The following is a 14,376-nucleotide window of genomic DNA, read 5'->3' as shown; positions in this document are numbered from 1 at the left end:
CAGTCATGGGGCACAGCCCTGTGAAGCAGCAGTGTTGAGAATGAACATGGTGGAGGTGTTACTGCCTTTCCACACTGATGGTGGTCTGTTGATCAGCAAGTTACAAAGGGAGATGTTCAATCCCAGGTTTTGAAGTTTGCAGATGGGTTTAGAAACATAGAAAACCTACAGCACAATTCAGGCCCTTTGGCCCACAACGCTGTGCCGAACACGTACTTGCTCTAGAAATTACCTAGGGTTACTCATAGCCCTCTATTTTTCTGAGCTCCATGTACCTATCCAGGAGTTTCTTAAAAGACCCTATTGTATCCGCTTCCATCACCGTCGCCAGCAGCCCATTCTCTGCGTAAAACACTTAACCCTGACATCTCTGTACCTGCTTCCAAGCACCTTAAAACTGTGCCCTCTCGTGTTAGTCATTTCAGCCCTGGGAAAAAGCTTCTGTTTATCCACATGATCAATGCCTCTCATCATCTTATACACCTCTATCAGGTCACCTCTCATCCTCCGTCGCTCCAAGGAGAAAAGGCCAAGTTCCCTCAACCTATTCTCATTAGGCATGCACCCCAATCCAGGCAACATCCTTGTAAGTCTCCTCTGCACCCTTTCTATAGTTTCTACATCCTTCTTGTAGTGAGGTGACCAGAACTGAGCACAGTTCTCCAAGTGAGGTCTGACCAGGGTCCTGTGTAGCTGTAACATTACCTCTCGGTTCTTAAACTCAATCCCATGCTTGATGAAGGCCAATGCATCATATGCCTTCTTAACCACAGAATCAACCTGCGCAGCAGCTTTGAATGTCATATGGACACGGACCCCAAGATCTCTTTGATCCTCCACACTGCCAAGAGTCTTACCATTAATACTATATTCTCCCATCATATTTGACCTACCAAAATGAACCACCTCACACTTATCTGGGTTGAACTCCATCTGCCACTTCTCAGCCCAGTTTTGCATCCTATCGATGTCCCTCTGTAACCTCTGACAGCTCTCCACACTATCCACAACACCCCCAACCTTTGTGTCATCAGCAGATTTACTAACCCATCCCTCTAGTTCCTCATCCAGATTTGCTTAGAGTTATAGTATTGAGGCAGAGCAGTAGGCAGTAAACAATAGACTAACATACACTCAGTGGCTTCCATATTAGTTACCCCTGTACAAACTGCTCATTAATGCAAATGTCTAATCAGTTGATCACGTGCAGCAACCCAATGCACAAAAGCATGCAGACATGGTCAAAAGGTTCAGTTGTTATTCAGATCTAACATCAGAACAGGAAAAGAAATGTGATCTAAGTGACTTTGACCATGGAATAATTGATACCAGGTGGGGTAGTTTTAGGATCTTAAAGCTGCCAATCTCTTGGAATATTGACGCACAACAGTCCCTAGAGTTTACATAGAATGATACGAGAAAGAAAAATAGGTGAGCATCAGGTCTGTGGTCGAAAATGTCTTTTTAATGAGCAAGGTGATAGGAGAATGGCCAGACTAGTTCAAGCTGACAGGTAGGTGATAGTAACATAACTAACCACACATTGCATCAATAATGTACATTAGAGCACCTCTGAATGCACAACACATCGAACCTCGAAGTGGATGGCGTACAGCAGCAGAAGACCATGAACGTACACTCAGTGGCCACTTTATTAGGTAACTTCTGAAGAGTGTAGATGTCTTTACTGTCCCATTGCTCCAGAGATAAATGAAGAGTGTCTGTCCAAGATGGTGCCTGTCATAGAGCTGTTTTGTGTCAAGGTGTTATGAGAGGCTGGAGTTAATGCATGCTTCTTGAAGCACTTCACGCTGACTGATGTCAGAGCCACTTGACAGTGGTCATTAAGACACTTTACCTTGATTTTCTTAAGTACCAGGAAGATAGTTGCCGTCTTAAGCTTTGCAATTTACAGCTATATCAGACTATTTTGTTTTCCACAGCAGGTCTTACATGAACCTTGAACACATCAAGGCTGTGTTTCTATTTATGAACTTGTGAAACTGAAGTTTTCTGTCCTTTGAGTTTTAACAATGCAGTTCAGACTCAGGGTTAAAAAAAATCTTCTCTCTGACAAATTGCAAGTCTGTATTGCAAATGTACTTATTTAAATTATGCAACAACTCATTATTTCTGCTCAATATTTCTCTAGGTTTCTCTGGAAATTGTGTTGGCTGTGGCGAGAAAGGATTTCGGTACTTCACAGAATTTTCCAATCATATCAACTTAAAATTGATCACTCAGCCTAAGAAACAAAAGTACCTGAAATGCTACCTGGTTAAGAATGCACAGGGCACACTGACTAAAGGGCCGTTAATTTGCTGGAAGGGCACAGGTGAGAACTGGATAATGAATTTTTGTTTACTGTATATATGTAGTTGAGGATCATCAGTGCCTGGCAGATTTTGCTCAGAATTCATTGGGTGAGATTTAATGAAAAACATAGGGACAGAACTTGAAATAGCTCCATTATTAGTAATGTTTTTACAGATGTATTTCACCTTTTGAAAGGAAGAAATAAGGTGCTGAAATCCCCAATCTCAAAGGCTCATTGTTATGTTTAGCATTCTCAATTTCGGAGGCCTTCTCCATCTCTACATCCTAGGATATCTTTTCCTTTCTGTTGTGCTTTTCCAGTTTTTTTCTGTTTGTACCATTAATGGTGGCTGTGCCTTCAACAATTGTGAGCGCTGTGTTTGGAATTACATCCATGATTCCTTTCTTTTCATCACCCCGTCCAATCGTCTTCTGTTATGGCTCACTGTCAGTTTTGGCTCACTTTCAGGGAAACTTTTCTATATTGAGTTCAGAATATATTGCAAGTCTTTGTGGATGCTTTTGAACTAGTAATATTTCCTAGTGTATCTAATGCAAAACCTGTAAGACTACGGATTCAAAGTAGCTGTGTTGATAAGAGTAGACTTTTAATTTTAGCAGAGGGCAGGATACAACAATCAGGCTCTAGTTCCACCTCTAGTGTTCCCTCACAACCTCCTGAGAGTCCGGCCTCGTCCACTACAGTGTCGTCAGCGGAAAGCATTGCTGGAACATCAACTGGACTTCAGCAAGCAGGTGTCGTTATGTTTTATTCCTTTAGTGGCATTATTTTGGTGTGTTTTTGAATAATTTAAATCTGAAAATCTGTTAAGTGCAACGAGAGGAGGCAGCAGGATGAATTCTAACACGGCTTGAACTCTTCAGAGATATTCATGCTCCATTCAACCTGCCAGTTACTCTCTTCTGACGGAGTTCATGCAAAGATAAGTAGGTTAGATAGTTAGAAGTAGTTGACCTCTACCCTCTCAGATGTGCCCGTACTCACGGTTCTGTCCATTGATTCTGCTTTTAAACTAATGTGAATAAAAGAAGTAAAACAATTAAGCCTGATTTATTATTTCTACTTCTTGATGTAGGGTCTCACCTGCCAAGAATCAGGACCAACTCTTCAGAATCTGAAGATTTCTGTCTCAGCAAATAGATAAGGAAGTTGCAGTTGCGTTAGTCGTGATTTTTCAAAGCTGTCTCTTCAGAAATTTTCTCGATGGATTGATTGTAATATTAAGGAGACAGGGAGAAACCAGCTTTTGACAAACCTACCAGTTTAACATTAATTAATTTGATTATTAGAGTCATTTAGAGACAAAAGGATGATGTGAAAGTCAGCATAATGTCAGAGTAATCCAGATGAATTTTATTAAAGAGTTCTTAACATCAATTCAGAGTTGAATTGAATCAGCCTTATCTCCCTCCCCCACACACCCATCCTAATTCTGATAATGGACTAAATGTACCCGAGGCTCCAAAATATATAAATTTGTACAGGTACTTTGCAGTAGCAGAATTTAATTTATCATGATTATGCAGGGTTCTCAAAGCTTATTGCTGCCTAATATTTTCACTTTCTGTGATATTAAATTTGTAATTTCTGTTTTGTTCTTTGGAGTTGTTCAGTGTAAGGAATAGGGAAGTGGAGTAAGGTTCAGTCAGAGGAAAGCAGTGGACAGGGATCAAATTAAGACATCATGGGGGGCCAGAGTTCACATTCGGAAAGGATGGTAGTGATGCCAACGATCGAAAGCTGTGAATAGCACAAGAGATAGATGTAAGGTACAGGAAAATATTAATGAGAATCCATTGCATGAGGATCCAAGCATCAAACTAGAAATGGAGCAAGAGTGATGTCTAATCAGTGTTTGACAGCACTTTGTGTGCTTGGACACTTCTGTCCATAAGCAAATAATTGTCACAGATGACCCAGAATAAGTTTGGTGCCTTACACAAACCAGAGTAAGTTTATGATGCCAGAATAAAAGATTTTGCTAATGAAGGCAATGAAAATAGGCTTGTACATCTTACTAACAAACGTACTGGGGGATTTCAGCAAGCTAGGCAGCATCTATGGAAAAGAGTAAACTGTCAATGTCTCAGCCTGAAACATCGGCTGTTTACTCTTTTCCATAGATGCTGCCTGGTCTGCTGAGTTCCTCCCTTATTTTATGTGTATTGTTTGGATTTCTCGCATCTGCAGATTTTCTCGCGTTACATATCTTGCTGCTTCTCCGTTTTCCTAAGAATCTTTTCCTAATTTTAGCATTGACTACTAACACTTTTTTTGGCACCATACCAATTTGAAAATTACGTGAACTGTTGGCAATATAATGTCCCCCTTGTTTCCTCTTTGTTGAAATTTTGCCCTATTATGAGGAAAGCCATTGACAAGAAAAGATTGTAATTACAGGTTTTGCAACAGATCTGACTCTTTTTTGTGCTGCTACAGGAATTTCTGTAACTGATAACAACAGAGAATCATCCAGGCACCAAAATGCATTGATTATGTCAAGACCTTCAGTAATAGGTATGTAATCATAGGCATTGACATCTTCTTTTTGGTTTCAGCTCTGGTCTGCCAGCTAATTCAAGCTCTCTCTAGATACTTGAACATAAAGGTCTAGGCTTTTGCTGCTGTTTAGTACCTTAGGACTGTAGTAACATCACAGGCACCTTTCTTTTCAAGGGACACATAAAAAAGAAAGATGCAAATTTATAAAGTTCTTCAAATTCCTAGTTTTCAGAGCCCATGAACTACTTTTGAAGTACTGTATAGTCAGATTTATATAATAAATAAAATAACAACAGAAGTATTCTGAGCAGTCTTCTGAAAAATACTGCTTGTTGCTAAGATCTTTGTCATGCCCTTTGGGTTTGTCAGTGGTAGCCATGGACACAATAAGTAAATGCCATTATCTTTATTGTTGGTGTCTTTTCAGGCAACTTAGTTAATTCAGGTCCTCCAAAGAAGCGCCACAGAGGTTGGTCACCAGATTCTCCCTCAGCAGCAGAAGCGAGCTACATTCACTGCAATCCACCTGCTCAGAATTTAGGAAGCAAAGCTGGTATGACATATCAATAACATTATCAACATCCAGTTTCTGCTTTTAAGTTCTACTTTCTCACTTTACTATCACCTAGCATTTTGAAGTGATGTATACGTATCTTATATTCATTGGTTTATAGTGTTTTCCAGACGATTATAAATCAGTGAAAAACAGAGTCATACATTCAGAAAGGAGTAAAACACAGCAACAGGCCCTTCAGCTCATTTAGTCCATGCTGAAACTATTTATACTGCCTTCTCCCATCAACCTGCACTGGGACCATAGCCCTCCACACCCCTACTATCCAAACTTCGCTTAAACGTTGAAATCAAGCCTGCTTGCACCACTTGTGCTGCTCACTCATTCCACGCTCTCATGGCCCTCTGAGCAAAGAAGTTTTCCGCATGTTCCCCTTAAACTTCACCTTTCACCTTTAACCTGTGACCTCTGGTTGTACTCCCAGTCAACCTCAGTGGAAAAATCCTGCTTTCATTCACTCTATTTATACCCCTTGTAATTTTATATATCACTATCAAATCTCCCCTCAATCTTCTATATTCTAAGGAATAAAACCTACAGCACAATACAGGCCCTTTGGCCCACAAAGCTGTGCCAAACGTACCCTTACCTTAGAACTACCTAGGGTTACCCATAGCCCTCTATTTTTCTAAGCTCCATGTACCTATCCAGGAGTCTCTTAAAAGACCCTATCGTTTCCGCCTCCACCATCGCTGCTGGCAGCCCTTTCCCGCACTCACCACTCTCTGCTTAAAAAAACTTACCCCTGACATCTCCTCTGTACCTACCTCCAAGCACCTTAAAACTATGCCCTCTCATGCTAGCCATTTCAGCCCTGAGAAAAAGCCTGTGACTATCCACAAGATCAATGCCTCTCATTATCTTGTATACCTCTATCACGTCACCTGTCATCCTCCGTCGCTCCAAGGAGAAAAGGCCGAGTTCACTCAACCTATTCTCATAAGGCATGCTCCCCAATCCAGGCAACATCCTTGTAAATCTAAGCTATTCATTCTTTCCTTATAGCTCAGGTCCTCCAGACGTGGCAACATCCTAAATTTTCTCTGTTCTCTTTCAGCCTTATTTACACTTTTCCTGTAGGTAAGTGACCAAAACTGCACACAATACTCCAAATTAGGCCTCACCAACATCTTATACAGGTTCAACATAACAACCCAACTCCAATATGGAATACATTGATTTATGAAGGGCGATGTGCCAAAAAGCTTTCTTTATGACCCTATCTACGTGTGACACCTTTCTCAACAAATTATGGACCTGTATTCCCAGATCTCTTTGTTCTACCACACTCCTCAATGCCCTACCGTTCACTGTGTAAGACCTTCCCTGGCTGGTCCTGCTGAAGTGCAACACCTCATACTTGCCTGCACTAAATTCCATCTGCTATTTTTCAGCCGATTTTTCCAGCTGATGCAGATATCTCTGCAAGCCACGATGGCCTTTCTTGCTGTCCACTACACCCTCAATCTCAGTGTCATCACATATTTGCAGATCCAATTATCCAGATTATCATGGATATAGATGACAAACAACAGACCCAGCACTGATTCCTGCAGCACTCCACAAGTCACAGGCCTCCAGTGAGAGAGGCAACCATCTACTACCACTCTCTGGCTTCTCCCACAAAGCCAATGTCTAATCCAATTTACTATCTCATCTTGAATGCCAAGTGACTGAACCTTCTGGACCAGCCTCCCATACAGGAGCTTGTCAAATGGCTTGTTAAGTCCAATTAGTCAACTACTGATGGTTATTCTGGCCAAGTAGGAATGGATAAATGTTATTTTATTCACTTCCTTCTATCCTTTGTCATGGGATATTTTTCATCCATGTCCTTAAAAACTGGGCCAGCATGGATGAGTTGAGGCTAAGGGTCTACTGCAATGCTATATGACTTTCTGGTTCTCAATGCCAGATCTGGTTTAGTTCTCTCTTTACATCTGAGTGAATGCACCACTGGATCTGTTATCACCTTCATTATTTACATCATCTATTCAATGTATTTCCATGCATTTTCACAATGTGTTGTACAGCTGCCCTAATATTTTATAGATTCCAAGATGGAGCTTTAAGGATATTCAACTCCTACGTACTTCTTTCAAGTACCCAGACACAGCTCTGTTTTGACTCTAGTGCAAGATTAATTTTGTCATTTATGGAATTTTAGATATTCACAATTGTCAATGTAAAGACCCAAGATTTTGAAGAAGTAACAGTGCTGTAATTCATTACACTTCAAAACACAATTTAAGAATTGTTTTTTAAATTTTGATATACATGCACGTAACTAGAGAGCATGAGTGGCTTTATAGAGAAAAGTTGTTTTCTCTATTTATGTCAACTACTTAAAAAGTACTAATTTTCTACTTTTGGAAATACACCATAACTTAAAATGTGCTTGCTAGCACATTTGGTCTGAGTTCTTGTAAAGCTTTTTTCCGCTCAGTGGAGTCCAGATTTTATGACCATTCCAGATCTTTGTAAAAGATAGAATATTTTCCTTTCTATTTATCAGATTGCCCAGAAAAGGTAGGCGGTAGTGGAGGCCCAGAAAAGGTAGATGGAAGATTGGTGACCACTGATGTTTTGCAGGGATATGTTCTCGGGCCCCGGCTCTTTGTGATTTTTTAATAAGTGACTCAGACAAGGAAGTGGAAGGTGATTGGTAAATGTGTAGGTGATACTGTTGGCCATGGGGGTGTTAAAATATGGAAGAAAAGATTGGACTCGAAAGGGTCAAGGACACTGGAAGCAAACAAACCAGTTGTCATTGTTCTTGCCATGAGGTTGAAGGAATGGAGGTTGCCATTTCGTGAAGCTGCTCTGCATCCTCTGTTTTGTGAACTGGAGTTGCTTGGCTTGATCAGAGTTTTAAAGTAGGCACAATAATGCTCTGGGTAATCAGCTGGACTAGAGATCATTTCCAAATAAGCAGTTTTTTGTGAGGTGGTCTTTGGTTAGATACAACATGCAGGTTTGTGAATGGTGGTGTCTGTGTCTGTCCTGAGTGATTCAAGCTGATTACTAGTTTGGTAACTAATTTAAAGCAAAGAGCCATAAACTATCAGTTGTTACTTGCAGAAGAGGGCAACAAATGGATGCTGGCTTGGACGAGATCCAACAAGAAGGTGTTATAAGTCTGTCATATGACACTGAATAACACCAGTAACACTGAAATGAAACATTTGAATTGGTAAGGACCGAATATAAAAGCAGAGACTTCAAATAAAAAGTAACGATAACTTCGAAGATTCAGAATCACAAGGAAGAACTCCCATACCAGGAGCTAACATCTGGCAAACAGGAGATCCCCTATTTCAGTGTTGTAAGTTGGAAAAGCTTTCTGAGTGTGTATGGGTTGTTGGCCTGGGATCAACATCGTTATGTTGTTGTTTGTGCCAAGACAGTAAAGTGTGAAGTTCAATTAATTGAGAGTTGCCTAATCTAGATCCACTGATGAATGGTCAACAACACAAAGGTTGGTGGTTTAGAAAGTTATCGTAAGTTACAATGGGATAGCGATTGGAAGCAGAGCTGGGCTGAGAAGTGGCAAATGGAATTCATTCTATAAAAGTGTCAAGTGATGTACTTTGAAAGGTCAAACTTGAATGTAGAGTATAGGTTTAATAGCAGGATTCTTAGGAATGTGGAGGAACGGGGGGAAGTTGAAGCCCATGTCAGACATGGAATGCTGTTTCATTTAGCTGTATTCATGTGTATGGTTGAATGAAAATTAAACTTGAACTTGAGATCCCCAAAGTTGCTGCGCAAATTGATAGGGTGGTTAACAAGGTATGTAGAGTGTTGGCCTTCATTAGTTGGGGATTTACTAATGTTGCAGCTTTATAAAACTAGTTACATACTTGGAGTATTATACTCTGTTTTGGTTACCTTATAGAAAGGAATTGAATTGAATTGACTTTATTTCTTACATCCTTCACATATATGAGTAGTAAAAATCTTTACGTTACATCTCCGTCTAAATGTGCAATCATAGTAATTTATAATTAGTAATAAATAGAACAGTCAATGTAACAGAAATACACTCAAAGCAGCGTGAGTTAATCAGTCTGATGCCCTGGTGGAAGAAGCTGTCCCGGAGCATGTTGGTCCTGGCTTTTATGCTGCGGTACCATTTCCCAGATGGTAGCAGCTGGAATAGATTGTGGTTGGGGTGACTCAGGACCCCAATGATCCTTCGGCCTCTTTTTACACACCTATCTTTGTAAATTTCCTGAATCTTGGGAAGGTCACAACTGCAGATGTGCTGGGCTGACACACCAATCTCTGCAGAATCTTACGATTAAGAGAGGTACAGTTCCCATACCAGGCAATGATGCAGCCAGTCAGGATGCTTTCAATTGTGCCCCTGTAGAAAATTCTTAGGATTTGGGGGCCCGTACCAAACTTCCTCAATAGTCTGAGGTGAAAGTGGTGCTGTTGTGCCTTTTTCACCACACAGCTGTTGTGTACAGACCACGTGAGGTCCTCGGTGATGTGGATGCCAAGGAACTTAAAGCTGTTTACCCTCTCAACCCCAGATCCGTTGATGTCAATAGGGGTTAGCCCATCTCCATTCCTCCTGTAATCCACAACCAGCTCCTTTGTTTTTGTGACATTGAGAGAGAGGTTGTTTTCTTGACATCACTGTGTTCGAGAGATGACTTCTTCCCTGTAGGCCACCTCGTTATTGTTTGAGATTAGGCCAATCAATGCAGTGTCATTGGCAAATTTAATTAGCAGATCAGAGCTGTGGGTGGCAACACAGTCATGAGAAAACAGAGAGTAAAGGAAAGCATTTAGTTCACAGCCCTGAGGGGCTCTTGTGTTGAGAGTCAGAGGGGTGGAGGTGAGGGAGCCCACTCTTATAACTTGCTGGCGATCTGACAGGAAGTCCAGGATCCAGCTGCACAAGACAGGGTGAAGGCCGAGGTCTCTGAGCTTCCTATCAAGCCTGGATGGAATTATGGTGTTGAGTGCTGAACTATAGTCCGAGAATAGCATTCTCACATAAACATCCTTCTTCTCCAAATGTGTAAGGACAGCATGTAGAGCAGTGGCTATTGCGTCATCTGTCGATCGGTTGTGCCGGTATATGAATTGTAGGGGGTCCAGTTTGGATGGTAGCAAGCTCCAGATGTAATCCTTGACCAGCCTCTCAAAACAAGGACATGGATGCTGGAGCTGCTCCGGCCTATGGTCAGGCCACACTTAGATCCCCTCCAGTCTGCCTACCAGCCCCGAGTAGGAGTTGAGGATGCCATCGTCTACCTGCTGAACCATGTCTAAGCCCACCTGGACAAGCCAGTGAGCACTGTGAGGGTCATGTTTTTTGACTTCTCCAGTGTGTTCAACACCATACGCCCTGCTCTGCTGGGGGAGAAGCTGACAGCGATGCAGGTGGATGCTCCCCTGGTGTCATGGATTCTCGATTACCTGACTGGCAGACCAAAGTACGTGTGCTTGCAACACTGTGTGTCCGACAGAGTGATCAGCAGCACTGAGGCTCCACAGGGGACTGTCTTGTCTCCCTTTCTCTTCACCATTTACACCTCGGACTTCAACTACTGCACAGAGTCTTGTCATCTTCAGAAGTTTTCGGATGACTCTGCCATAGTTGGATGCATCAGCAAGGGAGCTGAGGCTGAGTACAGGGCTGTGGTTGGAAACTTTGTCACATGGTGTGAGCAGAATTATCTACATCAGCAAGGGAGCTGAGGCTGAGTACAGGGCTACGGTTGGAAACGTTGTCACATGGTGTGAGCAGAATTATCTACAGCTTAATGTGAAAAAGACTAAGGAGCTGGTGGTAGACCTGAGGAGAGCTAAGGTACCGGTGACCCCTGTTTCCATCCAGAGGGTTAGTGTGGACATGGTGGAGGATTACAAATACCTGGGGATACGAATTGACAATAAACTGGACTGGTCAAAGAACACTGAGGCTGTCTACAAGAATGGTCAGAGCCGTCTCTATTTCCTGAGGAGACTGAGGTCCTTTAACGTCTGCCGGACGATGCTGAGGATGTTCTACGAGTCTGTGGTGGCCAGTGCGATCATGTTTGCTGTTGTGTGCTGGGGCAGCAGGCTGAGGATAGCAGACACCAACAGAATCAACAAACTCATTCGTAAGGCCAGTGATGTTGTGGGGATGGAACTGGAATCTCTGACGATGTTGTCTGAAAAGAGGATGCTGTCTAAGTTGCATGCCATCTTGGTCAATGTCTCCCATCCACTACATAATGTACTGGGTGGGCACAGGAACACATTCAACCAGAGACTCATTCTGCCGAGATGCAACACAGAGCGTCATAGGAAGTCATTCCTGCCTATGGCCATCAAACTTTACAACTCCTCCTTTGGAGGGTCAGACACCCTGAGCCGATAGGCTGGTCCTGGACTTATTTCATAATTTACTGGCATAATTTACATATTACTATTTAACTATTTATGGTTCTATTACTGTTTATTATTTATGGTGCAACTGTAATGAAAACCAGTTTCCCCCGGGATCAATAAAGTATGACTATGACTATTTAGAAAGGATGCAGAGGAAATTGACCAGGATGCGGCCGGGATTAGAGTGTACGTCTTATGAGGGTATGTTGAGTGAGTGAAAGCTTTTCTCTTTGGAGCAAGGAGGCTGAGAGAAGACTTGGGAGAAGTGTACAAAATGATGAGACATGTATAGAGTGGGCAGACAGAAACTTTTTCCCAGGGTAGAAATGGCTTGTACAAAGGGCGTAATTTTAAGGTGATTGGAGGAAAGCTTACCGGGGGGGGGGCGGGGTAGGTGAGTGGAATGTCAGGCAATGTTACACAGAGCGTGGTGGGTGTGTTTGGAACTCATTGCCGGGGGTGATGGTAGAGGTAGATATATTGGGGCATTTAAGATAATCTTGTATGCACATGGATGAAAGAAAAATGGAGAGCTTTGGAGGAGGAAAGGATTGGAATGATCACAGAGTAAGTTAAAAGGTTGGCACAACATTTTGGGCAGAAAGGTGTGTACTATTCTATCAATGTTGAACGTTCTATTATGCTTGTCATATGAAGAGGGGGAGGAGAAGATGGCGGCGTAACAGCAGCGCGCGTGGCCTCTCCAGTGATGGATATCTGTTATCTGTCAGGTAGGGGACCATGCACAATTCTGATTTGATGGAGACAGACGTGAGAGTACAGAGAAACATCTGGAAAACTTCTGAAATGCCCGCTTCGCTGCCACTGCTATTGTGTGGTAACCAGAATCTCCAGAGCAGAAGGCCCCGAAATCCTCGGCTTTGCTTGTTTTAGCAGCCAGGGCGAGGTCGAAGGCGCTCGGCAGAGGATGGCGCTCGGGAGGCTGTATCGGAGGGGCTGTTAAGAGGTTCGAAGTTTTTGGACGGATGGACTCAGTGTCGACTGTGGTCGGCTGCTTCCAAGGTATCGGCAAGTTGACGGTGCCTGGAGGTTTATGGCAGGGAGTTTCTCCCTTTTGCCACCTGCTATCAGGGACTCGGGAGTCGATCGACTCGGGGACTTTTGAGACTTTTTTTTACCGTGCCCATGGTTTGTTCTTCATCAAATTATGGTATTGCTTTGCACTGCTGTAACTATATGTTATATTTATGTGGTTCTGTCAGTGTTAGTCTTTGGTTTGTCCTGTTTTCTGTGATATCACTCCGGAGAAACATCGTATCATTTCTTAATGCATGTATGCATTTCTAAATGACTATAAAAGAGGACTGAGTGTTCTCATAATCTAAAGAGTGTTTGATGACTGTGGGCCTGTATTCACTAGAATTCAGAAGAAAGAGTGGTGACCTCATTGAAACCTATCGAATGTTAAAAGGCCTTGCTAGAGTGGATGCGGAGAGGATGTTTCCTTTGGTTGGAGAGTCTGAGACCAGAGGGGTGCCCTTTTAGAATGGAGGTGAGGAGAAATTTCTGTAGCCAGCAAGTAGTGAATCTGTGGAATTCTTTGCCACAGGCAGCTGTGGAGAGCAAGTCTTTCTGTATATTTAAGTTATAGTCATAGTCATACTTTATTGATCCCGGGGGAAATTGGTTTTCATTACAGTTGCACCATAAATAATAAATAGTAATAGTAATATTACTATTAGTAAATAGTAATAGTCATAGAAATAATAAATAGTAATAGAATAGTAATAGAAAATAGTAATAAATAGTTAAATAGTAGAATGTAAATTATGCCAGTAAATTATGAAATAAGTCTAGGACCAGCCTATCGGCTCAGCCTTAAGGCAGAGGCTGGTAGATGCTTTATTGGTCAGGGTGTGAAGGGATACAGGGAGAAGGCAAGAAATTGGGGCTGAGAGGAAAATTGGATCAGCCATGATGAAATGGCAGAGCAGACTCGATGGGCCAAATGGCCTAATTCCCCTCCTGTGTCTTGTGGTCTTTTGAATGATACAAACAAGGCACAATTATTTTCTGCATATTTATTTTGTTACTTGGAACAATCAAATAATACAATGCCATTTAAACAAGACAAATAAACAATGTATGTCAATGCTGAAAATATTAACAGTGAAGTAAATACTGTCAAGTTTTAGAGAATGGTGCTTTTGGAATGTTTTGGTATTGAGTAGTTGATAGAGAATTATGGAAGAGACGGGTTCTTGATGAGATGTAACAGTTTGTTACATATGTGAAACTTCATGTCTACCATTTATTGGACTAGTTTTCCTCTTTGGGATTTTGGGTCAACAACGGTGCTATTCATACCCGTCTGATAATGCTGGTTCTGGGGCTGCTATTGTGGTAGGAAGTGCTGGGAGCGACTCCAGTGGTACAACCTTAATGCATGTTTAATGAGGTGTTTGTGATAACATACCAGGCTGATTGTACTCTTGTTGATGTACATCTCTGTTCGATGGTTTGCTGCTTCTGATGTGTAGATTAAGGCTGCTTCTTTTCCTACATTAACAATGGCTTATGTTACATACCCCGTAACTGGGTTGCC

The 14,376-nt window shown here is 42.0% G+C and overlaps 1 protein-coding gene across 4 annotated transcripts in view; it reads left to right on the top strand.

The window, feature by feature from the left end:
- greb1 (growth regulating estrogen receptor binding 1) overlaps positions 1-14,376 on the top strand; it is a 304,535-nt gene that overhangs the window by 190,039 nt on the left and 100,120 nt on the right. For 2 of the 4 annotated variants that reach the window (XM_063037506.1, XM_063037517.1), the window contains exons 6-9: positions 2,153-2,335; positions 2,935-3,072; positions 4,778-4,855; positions 5,268-5,393. In XM_063037506.1, the coding sequence (XP_062893576.1) occupies positions 2,153-2,335; positions 2,935-3,072; positions 4,778-4,855; positions 5,268-5,393 (525 nt within the window). The remainder of the gene's footprint in view (positions 1-2,152; positions 2,336-2,934; positions 3,073-4,777; positions 4,856-5,267; positions 5,394-14,376) is intronic. The other 2 variants (XM_063037522.1, XM_063037530.1) reach the window with 2 other exon arrangements.

The sequence above is a fragment of the Mobula hypostoma genome, chromosome 2 (genome assembly GCF_963921235.1).
Source record: "Mobula hypostoma chromosome 2, sMobHyp1.1, whole genome shotgun sequence".
NCBI lineage: Eukaryota > Metazoa > Chordata > Chondrichthyes > Myliobatiformes > Myliobatidae > Mobula > Mobula hypostoma.
Note: the sequence above shows the minus strand (reverse complement) of the source record. Positions and strands in the feature narration are given on the sequence as shown.